General features: G+C 36.9%; 1 protein-coding gene across 1 annotated transcript in view; it reads right to left on the reverse strand.

Moving 5' to 3' along the window:
* Window positions 1-2,790: 2,790 nt before the first annotated feature.
* The window catches only part of itpkb (inositol-trisphosphate 3-kinase B), a 63,007-nt gene continuing 43,740 nt past the window's right edge, over window positions 2,791-22,057 (reverse strand). The window contains exons 3-8 of the mRNA XM_088908694.1: window positions 18,235-18,334; window positions 15,790-16,003; window positions 13,849-14,053; window positions 8,420-8,521; window positions 6,696-6,767; window positions 2,791-3,815 (exon numbers count right to left, since the gene is read on the reverse strand). Coding sequence (XP_088764820.1) covers window positions 3,603-3,815; window positions 6,696-6,767; window positions 8,420-8,521; window positions 13,849-14,053; window positions 15,790-16,003; window positions 18,235-18,334 — 906 coding nt within the window. The 3' untranslated portion in view covers window positions 2,791-3,602. The remainder of the gene's footprint in view (window positions 3,816-6,695; window positions 6,768-8,419; window positions 8,522-13,848; window positions 14,054-15,789; window positions 16,004-18,234; window positions 18,335-22,057) is intronic.

Consider the following 22,057-nt stretch of genomic DNA (forward strand, 5'->3'; position numbering starts at 1 on the left):
ATGTTTTCTCTGTGTTTGGGTTTAGTCCGGGTGCTACAGTTTCCTCCCACAGCCCAAAGGTTAATTGGCTTCTGGGAAAATTGCCCTGGAGTGAGTGTGTCTCTGTCTGTCTGCCCTGTGGCAGACTGGCATCCTGTCCAGGGTGTATCCTACCTTATGCCCATTGACTGCTGGGATAGGTTCCAGCTCCCTTGCAATCCTGTGTTGAACAAAGAAGTTAGAAAATGGATGGATAGGCATGAAATTCAAGGCATGCTACTGTACCTCCTACACTTTATACAATCTCATCAAAGTATAATGGTTTAACATGCACATTTTTAATTTTTTTGAGAAAAAATGCTGTGTTATTTTTAAAATGAGCTGTAAGCATGATGAAACATTAATATCCCAAATGCAGTACAAGTTTTGCTTATTAATACAAGAATATTAATAACAATTAGTGTTATTCACGCTAATTGTAGTAAAATTGCTATTCTATGCAATTGTTAGATTTGAGTTTTACTTGGCCTGCTGATCACAAGTTCTACATACAGAACCTCTGAAATATCTGCTCAACGGTAATCAGTGGCAAGTGCCAAAAATGGTATGAATCCCTTGCCAACTACAGAGCCATTTCACCAGTTGGATGATTTTCTTCCCTTGCCTTATCTTTAACAATTAAAGCCTGAAAGAGGAACCAGAAAACATGCTAGATTCTAGGTCTCATTGGCTATGGCTGCAATGGCGAATGAAACAGGATACTTTCCTCTAAATCTGACAAGGTGTTTTGAGCCATGTGACTGTCAATTTACCTCAGCAGGTCAGGACCCTCCAGCTGTCTTGTCATTTCCTATTTTACTTTCTTTCATCCAGCTTTCTGAAATGTATTCAGATCCCGTCTTTCCCAGAGCAGGATATCAAATAATCTCAGCCATGAAGATATGAAATGACATTAAAATACAGGCAGTATCCCAGTGGCTGCTTTAAAAATCCTTGTTCTTGATTCATATTAGACATTATTAGTCATTTTAATGTTTTATATGCTTACGTTTTTTAATTTGCTGTAGTGTTGGCTTCTGTGTTGGTAGAACTAAGAAGAACAATTCAGAAGGAATTCAGAAGGACAATTAAATCTTGAAGCGATGGAATGCAACAGTTTTCATTTTCAGGGTGGAAAAAAGGATTAAGTAATTAATGAAAACGATAAGAAAATACAAGACGCACTCCAGAATGGTCACAGGATTTATTGGCAAGAAACTCTCACCTTACATGTTTTGTTTAATTACGCCAATCATTTAAGACTTTCTGTAATGACCTTTATTAAGCAAAGAATAGGGATGGGCCTTGCAGCATCAAATTCAGAACCAATTAAACAGCTCCCTGCCTTTAACGTGCTTGATCTGGCAGTGAAAGGCACTGATTATTCACATGCTTAAATTTGTAAAGGTTGATATACCCCCATGTCTTTCCAATGCAAATAATTGTAATTGGGTGGCCCCAATCCTGGACCTGCGAGACCCTTGTGACTTCTGGTTTTTGATCTGGCTGAGTTCTTAATCAGAGGCTAATTTCCATCAATTTTGTTTTCAGCTCTTAAAAAGCGGAAATGTAACTGTTGTCAATCCTGAACCTGTTTTTGAGCTTTAGAACTCGTTCAAGTGTGTTGGTTTAAATGTAACCGACTGGACAAAGAAGTGGAAAACACTTATTGTGGGAATGTGTGATCCCCTGTCATTCCCACCTGTGTCTGTTCATCACAAATTTATCTCCTGTTAAGAGCTGGCAAGGCAGAAGTAAGTGAATCAACAATTAATAAACATTTTGTTGAGAGGCTGCATTACAGAATAAAAAGCAAACTTGTATCTCAGAGTGCAGAAACAGGTAATCAAGGATTTAAAAAATCAGACCTATTGAAGGCATAACTTCGCTACAGTTGTTACCAACTCAGTTGTAGTCACATTTTTCTCCATAACTTTGAGTTCATAAAGAACATTTTAGTCAACAGCACTTCATGTAGTTTAAAATTAGAGCTTTGAAGCATTTTAATCTATTATGGTACATCTATTCTATATCTGTCAAACATCTGTTTGAATGAGAGCACAGTATTACACACTGAAAAGACAGGAGTTTTCAAGCCTTTATTTAAATATATATGTTCTTCATAACTGTTTCTACAGTTTGTGTTGCATGCTGTTCCCCGTTGTCTGAGCAAGGTTCACATTTTTTATCCAGATGTTTAGACAAATGTTTGAATGTCTTTAAAATACAGTACTTAATGAACTGTACAAGCGCTTTCAAGAATTGCCCAGTTCAGAATGAGTGTAAAATTATTTATATTCTGTGTGCCTTTATTTTTTATTTTATTTTAGTTTTAAAAAAAACTAATACAGATATTTTAAAACTACATTTTAAAATTCATCTGTAACCTGTTGTAAAAACCCAGGCCTTTCTTTTTAATGTTGTCTCTGATGGAGGCTTGCACAATTTTTCAACCAGCGTCACACAAAGTCAAATCTGATGTCTGAAGCTTCCTTCGAATCGGTTCAGAAATGGTGGACAATAACAAGCAAGTAAATCCACCTTCTTTATTTACCAAAGTTAGCAAGTACTACTGCTCCAAAATGCTTTAGGTTATAGCTCTCCAGTTACTGGCACTTGTTAATTTTCCTAACCCATTTATTTTTATTATGTCTTTTATTTAAATAACACTCCTTTAAAGTAAATATACAGTTTGGTATGTGAATTATTTCTATGGTCAAGCTGTGTATATTACTTTGTAAAAAAAACAACATATTCCTCCTATGAATAATGTTTTCACCAAAAAGCAGACCTCTTTATTGTTTTAATAAAGGAATGAAAGTGTTATTATTGCCTATTATCAGTTTTAGTCCTGATTTCAGGGCAACACCACATGTGCTCCATGTTGGGGCTACATTGCAAATAGTGCACAGAATTCCAGCAGGAGTAATTTACTGGGTTTAATAGATAGGCAAGACACTTGTGTACTGTACATGCAGATGAGAACTACATTTAAAATTAAATATCAACTGAATTACTTTATTTGTACTTCATGCAACTCAGAATTTTATTTTTAATATAACTGGAATTTTATGGATTGAATCCATAACCAAACAGTATAACTTCAAATGAACATTGCCAATTTAAACACAGATCTATGTTTCACATGAGCAAACAGGTAGTAATATGAAAAAAATAACAACAGAAGTGTGCCAGAAAGGTATCATTTTAACATTGCTTCCCACACATGTACTGTATACCTCAGGTTTTCAGTTCTGAAATGGACCTTTTGGGCAGTTCGAGAGCAAATGTCTTTTTAGTTTTTAATTAAAAAACTAAAATCCTCCAAGTTATGGGCAGCCCTGCTCCAATATTTGTACTCGCCAATTCTCAAGGGGTAGGTGGGAAGATTAATAAAACGTCTTAAATAAGAGTGTCACCTAAATAACCGTAACAATATTAAATATGTACAAAATCTACATACAATAGCTACCCTATTTTGTTTCTTGACAGACTATACAGTATATAGCTTTTTTGGAAACAAAGGAAGTTCCTGTAGTGCGAGTTTCAAGGATGCTGTAGCTTCTCATGTCGGCAGGACAGTTTTAAAGGGGGTCTCGTGACACCATTTCGGCGATAATGTCTATGAGGTTGTCCAGACCCCAGAGGTATCCGTCTTCCCTATTCCCTTCCTCCCAGGCTATTCGGTGGCTCAAGACCTGCCCCTCTGGCAGGGGAGTCGTCTTGCCAAAGTCTATCATCCACACCTTGGCCTGCTCTCGCTTGTCATGGACAAAGAGAAGGGAGCTTCCAATGACCTGAGAGAAAGCACAAAAACAAATGACATCATGCCTGAGATATCAACAGCCCTCAGTGGTGCTACATGGGCAAAATATAAGATGAAGAGCCACAAAATCAAAGGTTCCTGCTGCTCTAATGCTGGCCTAGAAAACACCAGAAAATTGTCTGAAAGAGTATCAAATTATGTTTCACTTATTTCTGGAAATCTAAGGATATTTATTACATCGACAGCTGTACCTTCACAGGCTTTCAGAGAGTTGACTCTGGTGAGGACTATTTGTTTTTATTGTTTGAAAGTTTTTGTTTTTTGTTCCGTGAATTGACTTTATGGGGAAGAAAGAGAACAGTAATGTTATAGCATTGAATTAAAGGATCTGATGTGCCTTGCTCTACATAGCAGAAGTTTCTGAACTTTGCCTGCATTTTCAGACGTTCTCTGTTTACTTTGATCCAGTAATGATAAACACAATTCATTTTAAACACACACATTGTTCTTTAACAAATGAGCACTTCAATGTCAAGTAAATACAGAATACTACATACTGAATATGCACACATAATAAGGCCTGCTGTGAGAGATTTACAGCATTATCACCTGTGTTTTTTCTCATCATAAATAAAAGAAAGAAAGTGCAATGCAGAGGGCCTTAGTTTAATGGTTCTAGTTGGCATTTGACTATAACTATTGCTAGCATATCAAGGCCATTTTGAGGGCTCTTACAACAGAATCATCAGAATAAGAATATGGAAAAATAAGAAGGCTAATAAAAAGAGAATAAATACGAGCATAAAAAAGGATTTTCTTTCTCTTTTTGTAACACAAACTGACAATGTAATAAAATAAACAATGTTTTTCTCGCCTGAAGAGAAGAAATAATCTCTAGAACAAACAGGATTTCAAAGTTTCCAAAAGGGATATTAAAAAGCAAATAACTCACTTGGTGTCACTCTTTAAGAGAGCAGGAGACACCACTATTCTGTTACACATTAGTGTGATATAAAATCCCCACTCTATTATTGCATGTGGAAAGCATGCAAACATTATTATTTCCATTTGTAAGGCAAACAAGGCCTGTAATTAATAAATCAGATGTTATTCATTATTGCATTGTTAGTTAAGTACTTCTCCATTGCAGTTTCCACATTTACAAAAGACCTCTACAGAAAAACAAAAAAGAATTTATAACCACAAAGGGAAATACTAATACCAGGTCAGGTTTCCAAATGATAGTAGTAACTATTTATCACATATACAAAGACTTTTTTATGTACTTTACAGAAATGTTAATGTAATCATGATCAATCAAACTTATGTAATAATTGCTCTGTATGTTTCTTTTAATATAAAGATGGTATGTCTACTTTTTCACATTAGTACAGACTCGTCTCAGAAAGTCATTGTGTGTAGTCTTAGAGTTGCAGGAGTATCATATTGATAAGTTCAAACACATACAATAGTACAGTATGAACCAGTTGACCTGTGAGACTTGGAAGGCTTAAAGCATAAAAAAGCAATTTATAGACCATATGGATCAAAGCCACCACCCATGCAAACTGAGAGAAAGAGAAAAAAATATGTACATAAATCTTCAGATGAATATAACCAAGCTGTTGCTCAGTGGTGATTTAGTTCTTTTCCTCACACAGTGTGCTGTGACAATTTTCGTTCTTCAGGAATACTATTAATTTACGTAAGAGTTGAGAAGCTGTTACGGTCAAATCATTCGAACAGCCACTTACATGCTACAGCTGTAGCAACTGGCGCCAAACACCACTGCTGTGGCCAAATGAAAACTGCATGCAGTTTACTTCAAAATAATACTTCCATCTGGATCGAGAGAAGGGGCTTTTTGAGCCCACTTATAAGAAAATATTTCCTGGCAGTACTCATTATGACTGACAATGTCTTCTGCTTTCACACAAAAGAGCGAAAAGGCCATCTGCTTACTTTTGCAGACAATTTCAGGCTGCAGCTGTGCTTTTAGAAAGACACCCTTTTACTTTCCCCTGCTTTCTTCAGAGTTAATAAATGTGGCTTATCCTTCAATTTGAAATGACATTTGACAGTGTTTGAAAAGCAAGATTTCTCTTAATGCTTATTAGCTAATGCTACAGCTCAATCACACTTCCTGCTTCTTTTAAAATTACCTTTGCCTTTTCTGTCACCCATTGACTGCACAAATACTCTCAGTTCTTTAATATAAATATTACACCATCTATTGACTGCACAAACACTTGCATAAAAGATACATTTTGACCTTTGTAGTTTTGGAACACTGTTTATATGGTAACTACTGTATGTTCACCCATTTTGTACAATCAGATACAGATTAATGAGATCCTTTTCATTTGATTTGTTTCTTTGGATGCTCTTTACTGAAAGTGAACAGGCATGTTGTTATAGTTATTAGTGAATTACCAAATGTGATATACAGTATGAAGAAGATGACACACTAATCCTAACCCAACTTTCAGCTTGGTCCAGTTTATTTGTATTTACAGTAGCTCAGCAAATCTGTCTCAGGTGCTTGTCACACATGTAAAGAATTCCTTCCCTTACCAGAACAATGAAAGTTAAAGTGTACATAAATTCACCCAGCACCTAATGCAATAGAATCTCTTAAGCCCCAGTGAAGCACCACATAAACATAAACTATGAGATCAGTGAACAACAGGTCTTGTACTCATTCTTTCATAGTTCTTTTCAAAATGTCAATATTTGTTCTAGCATTATTAAAATAGTTCTTATAGTGCACATTTAGGTTATTTGCTTATTGTGCCATTGCTGTATTTTTGCCATCTTCCTAAACCAGAACAGAAGAATGGTGTTTTTTTAAATATAAATGACATACTTTGATAATTATAAGGCTTAAAGTAACTATGGGAAAAACCATTACCTCGTGTGTTTTAAAAAATGATGACTGTTCCAAAGCATCCTTTACTTTGTTTAGTCGTTCAAGATAGGATTTCTGTAAAAAGGAAAAACAGATGCAGATGACAAGCATTACTTTTTGTTCTCATTATCTGAGGTAGTCTGTCAATAGCCATAGAATGTCTCTTGTTGTACAATTCTACCACTGCTAAAATTAAACACAGCAAGATGGAACCTCATAACTTCGTTAAGGCTCCACTACTGAAATCTAGCTATATATACATTCTAAAGAAAATAAACATATCTCATACTTTTCAAAATATTAAAATGAGTTATCCTATTTTGCAAGGTTTGCTATGGCCACTCCATCTAATAGCCATTAAGGGAAGAATATAAAGGATAGGAAACCATAAATATGAAAAAAAACACCAGTAATGGTACATGTTTAGAAATTCAGAGAAAAATTTAAAATTCCTTCACTAACTCTATAGCCTTTGTATCAAACTGAAGTTGCTGTTTTCAGAGGTGAAAAAACAAAATATCTTTGGTTCAGGTGGTTACTTTGCAAATCATCTACAAGGATTCAGTCTGATGGGCCTTTTAGGAACCAACAGTTAAATATGAAGCCAGGTGTCATGAGTGGAAACTACTGGGAACTGCACAAAGTTCCCTCCTACCGTCCGGTAAACGGTACCAAAGCATTCGGTCCAAGTCCAACAGACTACGGAACAGCTTCTACCTCCAGGCAATAAGACTGCTAAATAGCCAACCTGCAGCTCCTTTAGCAAATCACCTGTAATGGCTACATGGACACACAGTTTTCACTGTATTCAGCATAACTGCACTACATGTACAGTATATATTGCATACACTATGTATATATTGTATATATTGCAGTATATATGCAGTATATATGCAGTATATATTGCATACACCATTGCATACACCAGCTCTACTCATATTGAGTTTTATTCAATTTAAAAAATGTAACCTCAGTTTTGTGATTTTTGTGTTTTTGTGAATTTTGTGATTTTTGTGATTCTTGTGATTTTTGTGAGCTCGCAGAAAAAGACATTTCATTGCCAGCAACTACTGCTGCATGCTGTATTGTTGTGCATTTGATAAATAAACTTTGACTTTGACAAAGGGGTAGGGGCATCTAATATAAACAACACAGCAATATTGTCAAAACTGACAGTCCAGTCTCTTGAAAGAAACAGCTGGACGAGACTCTTGGGCCTTAATTTGTAATAGCAAACAAACAAGCTACTGTAGTTCAGGGGGGTAGCTGTGTCAGCATGCGTAGGCTGCAAAGGAACAAGTAATAGGTTTATTCCATGCTGAAAAGAGAAAACGCAACCTGAAGAAGGCTCCACGGCTGAAACGTTGTGTTTTCTTTCTTCTTTTTTTCAACATGGAATAAACCTATGACTTGTTCCCAAACAAGCTACTGTACATGGACCGACTGGCCTCCTTTCATTTATAAGATGTTTATGTTCTTACAAAGTCATCAGCCATAAACCAACCGAAGGTAATGACAAATCACCTTCCGTGTGACCACATGCTGTGCTGAACAGTTGTAATGTCCTTCACAGGTAACACATGGTGTTCAGCAGCTTAGTAGATCTATAAATTTTAGAAACATCCTTTTCTTCTCTTCACAGTGAGGGAAGTCCTTGGGAACTCCCTCTCATTCTTGGCAGTGATTCAGAGCAGTCATGCGTCACAGGCAGGGGATTTCAGACTCACCAGGATATTCTTGTTTCCCTTGACAAAGTCTCGGAAGGCCTCAATCACTTGCTCCCTACTTTTTGTCTTCTTGAAGTCTCTATTTACTGTCCCATCTTCCTTCTGCGGGACAAAAACAACAAAAGGAAATCCTTCGATTATATCACTAGCATATAAACTGATGCAGTCGAATAAAATAGTACTTTGTAACCTCAATGGATCTAAGCAGTCACGTAAACAGATTCTTAAGTTTCTTTGGAATAGATTTTATGAGCTGCTTAGTGGTTTAATATTAGATAGCAATTGCCATACAGTATGTGCACTGGAAATGTAAATAATTTTTGTATGAATGATCACTCTCCTCTTTCTCTCAATGCTAATTTAAGATGTCCCATTCATTTCATTATGGGGTCAAGCATGCACAGGATGTCCCAAACACCTGTGGACTTTGACTCATCCAAACAATGAACAATCTGATCAGCAGATGCTGTTGATGTACCGTGTCAGGGTGAAGTAAATGGATTGTCTACTGACATCACTGGACCTGCTTATCATTAAGGTCCATCAAAGCCACCTAGGGAGGTTAAGACTTTAGGCAGGGAAGTTGAATGATCTTCACTCACAAACATTTCTGAGCCATCTTGAATTATATATTTTTTCTGAAGAAGGGAAGTGGCTGAGAAATTCTGTTTCAAAATGAAAAGCTTCAGTATATTCTGATGAAAACCAAGAACCCAGTGATGAGTGCAATCTAGGATTTAGCCACATTCACAAGCGTTGTATGTCATTAATGTGCTTTAAACAAGACCTTTATTTCTCTGCAACAATTCCATTATCCAATTTTTGGATGGCTTAAGCAAAGCAAATTACAGAAAATTGATGTCATGCTGACTCTGACGGGAAATTGCAACACTGCAACACTTGATTGTTTGGGAGCACATAATGCCAAAGAGATCCCCTGTCGTTAGCCAAGCTTATGGAGATGATCAGTGCTACTACTGTACATGGCATTCTACATCCTGATTTATCTGTTTCAGAATCACAACAAGAAAAAAGCTACTAGCTCAAGAGCTAGTCTTTTAGGAGACAAGTCTAGGACTAGTCCTAGGATTAGGTAGGCACGACCAGGGAGGAGGACAGCATGGTAGCACAGTGGTTAGATTTACTGCCTTGCAGCACTGGCATCCTATGTTCATTTCCAGTGGTACTATCTATATGGAGTTTGTATATTCTCCCTGTATTCACATGGACTTTCTCTGATTACTCCTTTTTCCTCCCACAGTCCAAACAATGCCGGTAGGTTAACGGGGCCCTGTTGTAGGTATGTGCATGTCTGTGTCTGTGGGTGCCCTGCAATGCACTGGCATCCTGTCCAAGAAGCTCCTGCTCCCCCGTGACCTTGTAAGCCCTTAGATAATAGATGGCAAAAATGGCATATTACAAACTCCTGTGCAAAAACAAAGGAAAATCCTGTTTTGTTCTGGATTTGGATATTTGAAGGATTCATTTCTTTTAAAGAGGATCTACTGAAAAGCCAAAAATAAGATTCCAGTCCTCTATACTGTAATCATTCCCACAGCAATAAAGCTGAATAAACAAAAACTATTTCAAGTAGAGAATTCCTTAAGGGGCAATAGAGGAAAAGGTTTATACACACTAATACATTTACAAGTCTTGTGGATTTTATCATAACCTTTAATCTTTAATTAAACTTTAATCTTACTCTAATCCTTAGTCAATAAGTCAATAAGATCTGTATTGATCTGAAATGCACAACGTCAGTTCAGTCTTACACCCTCACTGCAGTGACCAGATGAGTGCAGATGAATGCTCATTTGACGTCTAACGACCTCAAGCTGTGTATTTTTGGAAGAGCTGTCAGTATATTTATTTTATCCTTTTAGAACTGGATGTTTAGATTTAGATGTACGAAGAACCGAATCTTTATTAATGACAGTTATTTTTAGAGGAGTCTTAAGACCTTCTGCACTGCACACTTTTTTGTGACTTTGTCTTCCTCATTGGAGTGGACCATGTAACACAGACAGGCACTACGTAAGCACTGGCCAGACTTATAGGCACAAAGCCAGCTGTAAAAACTTTAAACTCTATCCAGAGGCTTCCCAAACTCTACTTCTCCAGAAGGTAACGTCGATTCTCTTTGCCCCAGATTAAGAAAGGTTGACCTTCTGTGGGTTCACCACTCTTGGGATAATGAGCTTGCACTCCATATACAGTACATCCGTCACAGATCACAACACAGAATCATGTCATCTGTGGCCAAGCAAAGAGAAAGGCTAAAGAAGATATATTTTGAAAATGTTGTGCAAACTGTACCACATATGGTAAGAGTTTTCACAGCTCTTTGATTTATACAATATAGAAGCAAACGCTTATGCCCATATTTTAAAATGCATTTTATGGGAATAGTCTTCCACATACAACACAAAATCATTTGATGACCTAAGTTATTAAGAACTGTATGTGATGATATGAAAAGACATATGGATAGAAAGAGAGGTGCAATATTTCCATCTTTAATTGCAAAACCACCTACCCTTAGGTGTAAATTAATAAGGTGATATATACAGTACAGTATATTATATATACTGCACATAATCATAAAACATATGAAGAAAATGCTATATAATTCTAAAAAATGACAATAAACAAGTCAATGAAATCACATTTTCCACATTATTTCAATTCTTCAATTTGCTGAAATGTAGTTTGAAAGCCAATTAGTAGCTAAATCTAATGTTTGCTCAACTATATGATACTGATTTAAAGATTTTTAGGTGCCAATCATTGTGTTTTTTATTTACTTTATAAGATTATTAATACTTTGGAGAATCTGCTGTTATTTCAAATTAACAAGTAGGCAAACTATTTTCATCAAAGAGTAATCCCAGAATCGTAGGGGTGTCATAATATTAATTTAAGTATTAAACTTATATGAAATACAAGACTTTTCACACCCTGAAAAAGATTTGAGTGTATGAATGGAGAGGGGTTTTATAAAAAAAGAAAAAATCAGTGTGTAACACGAATGTACAGTAGTTGTACATTACTGAGAACAATATTCTACAAAATTGTTCAGATTCACTGTTCTTGGCCTTACTACAGTACCCCTCTTAGAAATGTATAGTATAAAACAACTAAGGATAATAAATCAGATTAATATCGTGACTTTCAATCTTGCTGGGGTTCACTGCAGCCACCTGGGTGATACAGCTGGACTACGTCACAGTAGATTGGGGTGAAATGAGTAGTTTAACAAATACTAATACAATGGACAGAAATACAAATAAAATATTATGGAAAGTGAATGGAAAGGATAATATTGAAGTAAAATGTTTAAATATGAATTAATTATTAATATTAATATATTAATTATTACATCAATTAAACAGCATAATAGGTTGTATACTTATGGGTAATAAAATAATTCCATTTATTGTTTGGTTATGCAATTTTGTCGGAGTCAGTGCTATACTGTTGACAACAAGATAAAAAATTGTGAAAATGATGAGCAGATTGTGTTATTTGTGTGATGGTCAGAAATACAGAAAGCAGGTCAGAAACCCACAGATCACCAGCTGTGTAAAAAGCGCTGCAAGCAGAACACAAACATGTCAGACACCGTTAGAGATCTCCTATCCTAGTAGTGACCAAGCCTTGGTCACCGACTAAGAACTGAAGAGATCAGGTCTGAAGGTACTAACTGGGTTTAAATGTATCAATCCACCATCCTGTCACAGATAAATGTTTAGGGAGACTAGGTTTTTTCATGGATTTTGCACTGCTCTATGAAAACATAACATATTGCTCTTGAGTCACAGACTAACAGAACCAATTTGCCGGAGTTTAAATTTTTCTCAACTGTTATGACAAGTATATCTGCAAAAGAAATCAATAACATTCTCATCAATTTGACATTGAGGACTGTTATTGTAAAACAATTTATTGTAATTAAAATAGTATTGTCTATTAAACAACTGAAAAATAGTAAAAACTGATCATGTACATTATTTATTCCAAACGCATTTTTACCTTAGGATATGACCAGACTCTAATCCATGAAAACCAAGGAAGTGCAACAAGAATGGACTTTTTGTTACCTCTATAGATTCAAGCCTCTATACAGTGCTTGTTCTGAGGCAGAAAATAATAATTCTCCTCTTTGTGGAAACTCTTCTGAAGGCATTACAGGCAATAGCAATAATTAAACCTTAGTGACAAAGTCAGAGGCTGGTGGAGTGAATGACAGTGTTTTACTAAAATAGTAGCAAAATAAAAAGGATTAAGATAATCCAACACCAGGCCGTAATGCATTTGTTGGAGTTTTCAGTGTGTCAGGAACTGATGACAATTACAATGGAAATGCCATGAGCAGGCTCATTTTGTGACAAAAACACGCTGTAGTGTACACATCACAACAGGAAGCCAGAAGACAGAAAATGATGCACCCTGTTGTCCATGAAACACGAAACACGTCAGAAACATCATTCTCTAAAATGCAAACGAAGCAGGCACTTAAGGGACATGGATATATGGAAAAGACACCTTCATTGTCATTGCCATTCTTATTTTGTGACTGTCACTATGTTAAAATACGATGCAAATAAAGATTTATGGCAGATTTAAAAAAAACTTATTTCAGATCTATACTTCTTTTAAAGTATTAATAACTTCTGATGATTTCAACATGGATTCTTTTTGTAGGGCCAGCGACAGCCACATCACTAAAACCTAATCAGATGGAACAGGGTAATTAAGAACAGAAGAGACAAAGGGGGATTCTCTGAAATCTTTGTGTACTTACTTCAGCTATGGAAAATATAAATAAAGCATGAGACTAGACGCCAGGTCTTTGAAGGCAAAGACTCAGTATCTCTTGTCCTGGGAAGTCACAGAACTAATGAAAAATCCATCCATCCATTTTCTAACCAGTTCATCTAAGCCTATCCCAGCAAGCAACAGGCACAAAGCAGATGCAACCTGGACGTCAGGCCATCACAGGACACACACGGAGACGTGCACACTCACAAGAGGGCCAGTTTTTTCAAAAGCCAATTAACCTGCTGGTATGTCTTTGGACTGTGACCTGACCACCTGGAGAAAAGACACTTGAACACAAGGAGAACGTAACAACTCGACACAGATAGTATCCCAGGACCTGAACCCATGGGTCCAGCACTGCAAGTCATCAACGCTAACCACAGGCATCCAGCACTGCCCCACCACGCCCCTGATAAAAACATGAAATATTGAAAAATATTTCCAACCGATCACGAATCTTTACCTCAGGATTTCACAACATCAGACAGGTATGAAAGTATGTTTCACATCTGAATGAGTAGAAATCTAGTGGTACCCTGTGTTAAACAAGGTTTCTACTCATTCCGCTGACAGCTGCACACGGCTCGCCGTGCTCAAGTAACACCCACCTTTATGCCCTCGATGCGGAAGCCCAGGGTGGCCGTGGAGCTGATGGTCTCCCTCCACTGCATGTACCGCGGCTTGGTGACGGCCTGCTGCGCCTGCTCCTCAGCCGTGGGGGCACTGGGGTCCACCTCGATCATCTTCAGGTACATGTCCTTTCTGAGGGTGGGCTTCTTCCTGGCTTTCGTGAGCTCGTCCTCCAGGTACGTTCTAAGAAGTGGAAAGAGGGAGGAAGGAAGGAGGAGAAAAAACACAAATTTCTGAAGTGTACTACGGAAAAAATCAACTGATCAGTTACATAAAAGCATGTTATATTGTTCACATTCATCTAAAATTATATACGTATTTGAATCCTGTTTTACACAAAAGCTAGTTCTGGACTTACTTATGCTACAAAGTCAATCCAGGAAAACACAGTGTAAATCAAAAACACACACAATAAAAACTAAATTCTCCTAAGAATACAAAGGGAGAGGGAGTTGTGTTTTGGGTCCACTCCTAACCAGAGAGTTGAATTCCCAAACAAAAACAATTAGATACATTTATTCCTGTGAAAGGTTTATATAGTCGTACTTCCAAGTTAGTTTTAAATTAATGTTTGTTAATGTTTTGAAATTTCATGTTCAAAATGACTAATCTAAGCTGCTGACAAAAAGACACCTCAGGTTAACGGGAAAGGCTTGATGTGCCTTTCAGTTAAGTAATTTAATGTTGTTTGAAACTGAGTGCCTTCATTCACCAAAACTGCAAACAACAATATTCTGGAATCAGTCTAGAAAAGAGCATCGAGGTACTGTACATTCCCAGCCTTGAAGAGAGAAAATGACAAGGAAACCCTAATTAAAGTCTTCAGCTTCTTGAAAGATGCTGAGGCAAAGTTAATCCTTCATCAACAGGGAAACACAAACAAGAGGACACAAATTAAAACAAAGGGGAAGCATGTTTGAAAGTGAAAACAACAAAGCACTTCTTTACACAAAGGGTCATAAGAGAGTCTAATATGCTACCCTGCCATGTTGTAAAAGCCAGTACAATCGCTTCTTTCAAGAAGAAATTCCAGGTGAGATATTTAGATCAAATAGCTACTAAATACTAAACAAGCTGGAAGGGCCGAATGGCCTCCTCTCATTTGTAAACTTTATGTTTCTAATTTCTGGATTCTTTAGAATGTAATGTATTTTACTGAATCTTCTTAACCTTTCCATTTGATTAGGCTGAAACCCAAACCCCGAGATCATTTGTATCAAGTTGCTTTGTTTGGACAGCTTAGCTCAGAATGTGCTCATATCCTGGCCATCTGGTTACTTCTATATTTGTACATCGACTCTGCTATGTTTCAGAGAGGTCAAACCTGAGCAAACAAATTTCTGTTAAGCAAATTTAAGACAGCATTGTGACCGCAGGTCAGTGAGCCTAAATCCGTGAGGTCTTTGCCCCACAGGGGAAAATACACCTTTTTTGTGAATTAAAAAAATAATCTGCTATTCTACTACAGCATCAATCATGTAACAGAGATGAAAGTACATCATAACAAGGTAAGATAAAATACCAGAGTGGTTTTATTTCTCTGATACTAATCCAGTTTAATCTATATGCTAAATTCTTACTATGCACATATAAAAACATTAATGATTAATTAGAAAAACAAACCCTGTCACAACATGATTTTATACACAGCAGTCTTTAATATCCATTTAACATTACCAGTCTTTTTTAGTCTTATTTTGAGTCTGTTAATTCTTGGCACAGCTATTCTGTAAAGAATCTAATTGCTAATAAATGCTGCATGCATACAAACAAGCACAACAAATCACTCAAAAGAACTAGAAATACCGTAGCTTGCCTAGCCAGCTCAGTTTGTTTTTATTTTTAAACTGACAGCTTTAAGATAAAGATTAAGAATGCAGTACAGCAAATCACAATCAGGTCATGACAAGGCAGCTGACCTGACGCCCATCTTGCAGTCCATGACACAGGGCAGCTCGAACTCGGCCAGCAAGTCGTCCATCTGGTTGTACTTCTCCCCGTCCTTCTCCACGTCCCCGTGGTACGCTGGCACAAAGGGCCTCAGCACATCCTTCATGAGCCTGTCCAGGCATCGCTGCTCACACTCGCAGTGCTTCTTCAGTATCCTGCCATTGGCTCCTGCCTTGAAACTACCTGGATTGTGCACAGAGACCCTCCGTATGAGAAACTGAACTGGGACTAAAGTCATAGGCTCTGTATTTTCTGTATACGGAAATACACAGGTGTGGATGTAGACCAAGGGCATCATGGTGGCACAGTGTCACACTGGGTTAGCATGGCTGCTCTGCAGTACTGAGCCCTGGGTTCAATTCCTAGGCTGTTATCTGGAGCTTTTAGGCTCCCCCTGTGTTCACATGGGTTTCCTCCAGGTGCTCTGGTTTCTCCCACAGTTCAAAAATCTACTGGCAGGTTGATTGGTTTTCTGGGACAGCTGGGCCTGTTGGGAGTGTGTGTGTCTGTGTCTGTGTGTGCCCTGCGATGGACTGCCTACTACGTGCCCACTGCCCCCATAAGCCCTGGGCACTATATACAGCAGTTAGAAAACGGATGGATGTAAATTAATTTGCCTTTAACTTCTGAAGCTTTTTGTCTCTGAAAGATCTGTCCTACATATTAGGTAAAGAAAAAGTTGTAAAAACACACAGGGATTTCTTACACCCTGTTTAGGACTTGCTTACCTAGAAGCCCGTCTACATTGTATGGGTGACGGGGCTTTCTTCTGTTATGCCCCCAAGCTCTGGAACTCTCTCCCCGAGGATATCAGAGAGTCACCTTCTCTAAACTCCTTCAAATCCAGACTCAAAACCCTCTTCTTCAGAAAAGCCTTTACTGAACTGGTTCAATTCTTCACCCCTCTGCTTTTCTTAGTACCACCATCTTGTGTATTCTTCTTATTTATTGTTGTTGTCATCCTGTAAAGCGCTTTGAGAAGCTACCTTTAAAGGCGCTTTATAAAATAAAGTTTATTATTATTATTATTATTATTATTATATACAAATAGACAAATCTAATATTATTTAATCAGGGTATGTGAAACTACCAAATTATGTTTGCATTTTTTGTTACATTACAATTATACTACCCATGTATGACACTGTTTTCTAACATTATGATGTCATAATAGTTCTTGATAGCACATATACAGTACTATTGTATTTTATTACATTTTACACTAGTTAGTTAAAATTCACATAATTTGAAGGGAAGCTTAGAATCTTTCCAGGCATTGCCATGGTCAAAGGGTATCAAATCTGTGAAGATATTTTTTCTCAGAGAGCAACACAGTATTGAAACCTCAGTCTGACACTCAGAGAATATTGCTGCTCTGCTACGGCTCCAGAAACGTGCAACGAGATGACTTAAAGAAATACCTACACTGGCAAACTGAAGGGGCTGAACCCTTTTAGTTGTGAACAGACTATGAGGGGGCTGATACAAGTATTCAAAATCTTCAAAGGCCTTGACAAAGGGAAGCCAGTAAACTCTTTCCTCCAGAACACTGAAACAAGACGTAGAGGACAAAGTGGAAACTGCGTGGAGGCACATTCAAAACTGAGAACAGGAGGCACATCTTTACCCCGAAGGTTGTGGGAGAATGGAACAAGCTACCCTGCTATGTTATTGAAGCTGATATCCCGGTTCACTCCAAGAAACTGCTACAGTAGATGATTATCTTCTGTACTAACTACCAAATAGGCAAGATGGGCTGAATGGGTGTATAACAGTTTTTACATTCTTATGAGAAAGAATCAGCTTTTGGCTGAAAAGGTTACAGTTTTGGTTGCAACATAAATTAATTTTCGTATTCATGACAGATAAACTTGCATAATTCCTGTAATACCTGGATGATCCTATCAGCAACTTGTTATCGAATTATTTTTTCCTCTCTTGACCAGAGTAAAAGATTGCATAAGAGATCAACAGATCTAGAATCTAGAGGCTCCCATTGTAAGAAGAGGGCTTGATATTTAAGAATGCCCCATATACAGTACATTATCTGTTTTAGTATGGAGCATATTTCACAATGTAACATTTTTATAGGATTCAATACATATCATTTATCTTCAATACAATTAGAAATGGCTGCAAATGAAAGAAAAAAATGGAGTATCTGCAGTGATTATTCTCTCCTGCTTTGCACACATGCCGTTCTTTCACTTTGAATCTTTCGCTTATAAGAAAAGAATTTGAGATCTGGGTCAATCAGAGTCAACGCAAGACACAGTCACAACTGTATTTTCAGAGCAGCTTCAGCCTTGTTAACTGAAGATTTCTCAGTAACATCTTGGTTTCTGACAGTCGCTCACGCTACATTTACTAGAAATACAGGTCGTCCTGCAGGCTGAGGACAGAGGTGTCTTTACCTGCATGTCCAGCGAGTTGGATCCAAGGATACTTCTTTTTGAAGGACATCACAAATGGAGACCAATGGACCATGTTCTTGATCTTCTTCCATGATTTGCTCTGAAATAAGTTTATATGTTTAAATTTGAGATAATTTAGATATAAAATATACAGTGCCAAACACAATGATGTTGGCAAGAAATTAACTGCTTAGGTTAGAGGATTTCCCATCTTGTGTCTTCATCTTTAATGAAATCTGCAGAATGTTACTGCCCGATGAGCTGCTAAATGACCCCAGACTGTGGTGAGCATTCTGCCCAATCTCTGAGAATGTATGAAAATAAAGAATCACCAAAAGAGTCCTCAAGTTAAATTAATCAGTTGACACATTTGGAAACACTTTACTGCTAGGTTTACCCTTTATCACAGAAAGTTAGCCACACATATTTTACAGTTGTGTATCTGATAAAATGAAATTAAAACTGTGTAAACACAAATTCAGCATGAAGTTTTCTTAGCATCTGCTCCTTATATAAATTTGCCTGACAGAAGAGACTAATGACCATCAAGTGCCTAAAAAGCTCAAACAAACCATTAATGGAGAGGAAAGAAATCAAAATGCAGATTGTTTGCATATCCCCATCAACAGCAGTGTTGCTCAGCTGTTCTTCTTCACAAGTGCTGTTGCGTGATGCTAAAGGTGCTAAGATATTGCCTTCTGGAAGGATGCAAATTATTTAGGGTTTGCAAAGCATGTCTGCCTACATCCAAAACTACTAAAGTCACGCTTGTGAGGTAGAAGCAGGTCTTGTTGCTTTCCTATGAGATGAGGAAACCTCTGTGAAGTCTGCACATTATCACTGGTACCCAATACATTGCTTACAAAACAGATGGCAACACACTACACTAGTACCTTTATTATGTGACAGGTAAAAGCCTTGATATATATGAGTTAAACTTAAGAATTTCCTTTATAGGACCAGTCTGGTTTTAGAGTTTATTCCAGTTACTAAGATAACACAATTTATCGCTGCAAGACACTTTGAAAGCACTGAGCAATACTCTCACACAATAATAAAAGTTTTTCCCATCAGCAAGCATATTATGTTATGCACATTACTATTCTTTGATTTCCTTGCACAACTGCAGTACATCATTTGCTGAAAACACTAATCTGCAGCAGTACAGGAATTTTACTCTGCAATCATGAGTGCAAAGAGAACTGAGTGAATAAATTGTGATATCAAGTGCAGCAGGGAGATACAGTATGGGAAAAATTGAAAATGAACATGTCATGAAAGTGGTGCAATGAAACTTTGTGCAAAACATAATATTCATTGTACTACAATTAAACAGCCAACTGTCACAAAAAGACAGTACAGTATATACTGTAGAAAATGCTTTACCAATTAAAAGCAAAGTTCTCAAATCAGTGGCTACAGAGAATGCTAAAACACAAAAATGGTAAATATGATGTTTTCCATACAGGTCAAAGACCAGATGCATCACAGGACAGAAATCTGCCTATTTGCAAGCTATTATGTATAATTATAAAGTTTTTTATAAGCCATGTGAATTACCTGAAGAAGCTGTTTAATGGCTTTCTTGAAATTCAGTTAGCAGCAGAAGTTACAGGTACTAGCTGGAGCTACACACTTTGTTTACGACCAGTGCAGATGGTGTGCAAGTCAGTGCTGCTGCTTTGTGACTCCATAGTCAGGCATGGGATTTGACTGTGTGGAGTTTGCATGGTCTCTGCCCGCTCGTGTGCATTTTCACAACGTGCTCTAACAGATTCTCAGAAAAGGAAAATCGCTCTAGGTTGATTGGCTATTCCAAGCGGCCCCTTCGTCACCAGTCCTGTGGTAGACTTCAGTCTGTCAAGGGGGATGGTAGTTACATGTTCTCACGCCCACTTTGTGTCTTACATTATTCTCTACCTCAAAAATCTCTACTAGGATGAGCAGGTTTCTGAGAAGAGATCATCTCTGGTTCTATCACAGACAATCATATATACTGTATGTCCAAAAGAAAGAAGTCATGAGGTGTTTGTACAATGTACAACATGCAATTTCAGAAAAATTGAAGATTTTTAACTGCAAGTAAGATTACACTTTTTTAAGTCTTAATAATTAAAATTGTTAGTATTCAAAGGAAGAACAACTTATTTTAGAATCTTCAATACACACTTAACAAAGTTTCTTTACATTGAAAGTTAAAATACATGACCTGTGTACATTTTCATAAAATATTGTTTATTGCCTGCTTTATAGATGTGATTTTACTATAAAACCCCATGTCTTAAAACGGTGTCTTAGGTTTTACAGTACACATTATAAATTAAGCACATTAAAACTGGCCAGTTTAAATCTACTGAACATTTCTACTGTTGTATATCTAGGTCTTTATATTTAGAAATGATGACTCCTTGTTCTTGGTTCTTTAGTAGGTGGTAAAGAGCTGTGGTAGAACCTGTAACTGTGCTGACACACATTTTGTGTTACCTTAGCCACAGACATTGCAAAAGTACTAGTTACCTGTGGGACGCAATTACTTGTTTACAGTGTTTTTTACTTTAACAAGTATTTCCTGTTGTTTTCTCTGCTTGTAACTTTATGTTCATTCGCTACTTAAACCAAGATTGCAAGTGTTTCTTTCCCATGTGCTAACATACTTCACTCTATCATCTTTAAACAATGCCCTTCATTTGCATGCAACGATAACAAATCACAATGGTACTCCAACACTCTAGTAAATCTCCTAGAATAAAAACTTAAGGCACTGTTTCATTTTTTAGGCATAAAGTTTCCATCTTAATATTAAAACAATCTGGCGCTGAATGGTACTTATAATTATTTTGTCCTGACAGATTAATGCTGACCTTATTTTGGTCACGCGTTAACAATCTCTCTGCAAATTCATTTTTTCATTGATTTATTTTTATCTTCCTAATGGTGCGAAAATAAAAGTATAAAAAATAAGAGTAAGTGAAATCAGCTCTCCACACCCTTTTTACATTCTCTGCCTCTGTTCATTCTAATCCCTCAAAACCATCCTTGATTTTAAAGTTTTCTATATCTTTTCCTTGAAAGAAATATAGACTAATTCAGGATACAAAAAATCAAAATACTCTGGATGTTGTTCTTTAATATAATGTAATAGACATCACAGACAACTTAAAAAGGTGTTCGGTAGGACCCTCTTGACATAATTAATAGACTATAGAAATTGACAGAATTTTTTTCATTGTCTGATGGCATATTTTGAGCAATTTAAGTTTCTGCATTTTATCTCATATTAAACCTGAAACAAAAACATATTTTGGACGTAACACCACTTGTTTCTCAAATGCAGAATTTTTAAGCAATTTAAACATTTTCACCTGGACTGATAGCCATTCATCATTATCAATAACACTCACATTCATAGATATTTAGTTCACATTCCTCAGATAGTCATCATTCCACCTGTACTGACAAGTGCAGGCAAGAGTTCTGACAAAATAGAAATGTAAGCCACGTGGTTACAGTTGTAAACGTTTTAAAAACATTCCTGAAAAGGCCCTGGAGAAAGAGGTGGTGAGGGGTTCAGAGTTTTGTTCGAATGTTTGTTCTCTGGTAATCATACATCATATTCTAAGTTGCCCTAAATAAACATTCCACATTCTCAAGAAAACGAATGCCATCCTATATCAAATCTTATAAGAAAACACAAATGTGGTAGCCAGACAACAAGAATATATGTACATTTTCTTATTCTGGTTTGATAAAACACATCCCTGCCAAACAAAGCCAGAAGTAAGCATAAATGTTATTTTGAAGCTCTTTTGTTTTTCCAGTGTAG

Source organism: Atractosteus spatula, chromosome 2, assembly GCF_055471065.1.
Source record: "Atractosteus spatula isolate fAtrSpa1 chromosome 2, fAtrSpa1.hap1, whole genome shotgun sequence".
Taxonomy (NCBI): domain Eukaryota; kingdom Metazoa; phylum Chordata; class Actinopteri; order Semionotiformes; family Lepisosteidae; genus Atractosteus; species Atractosteus spatula.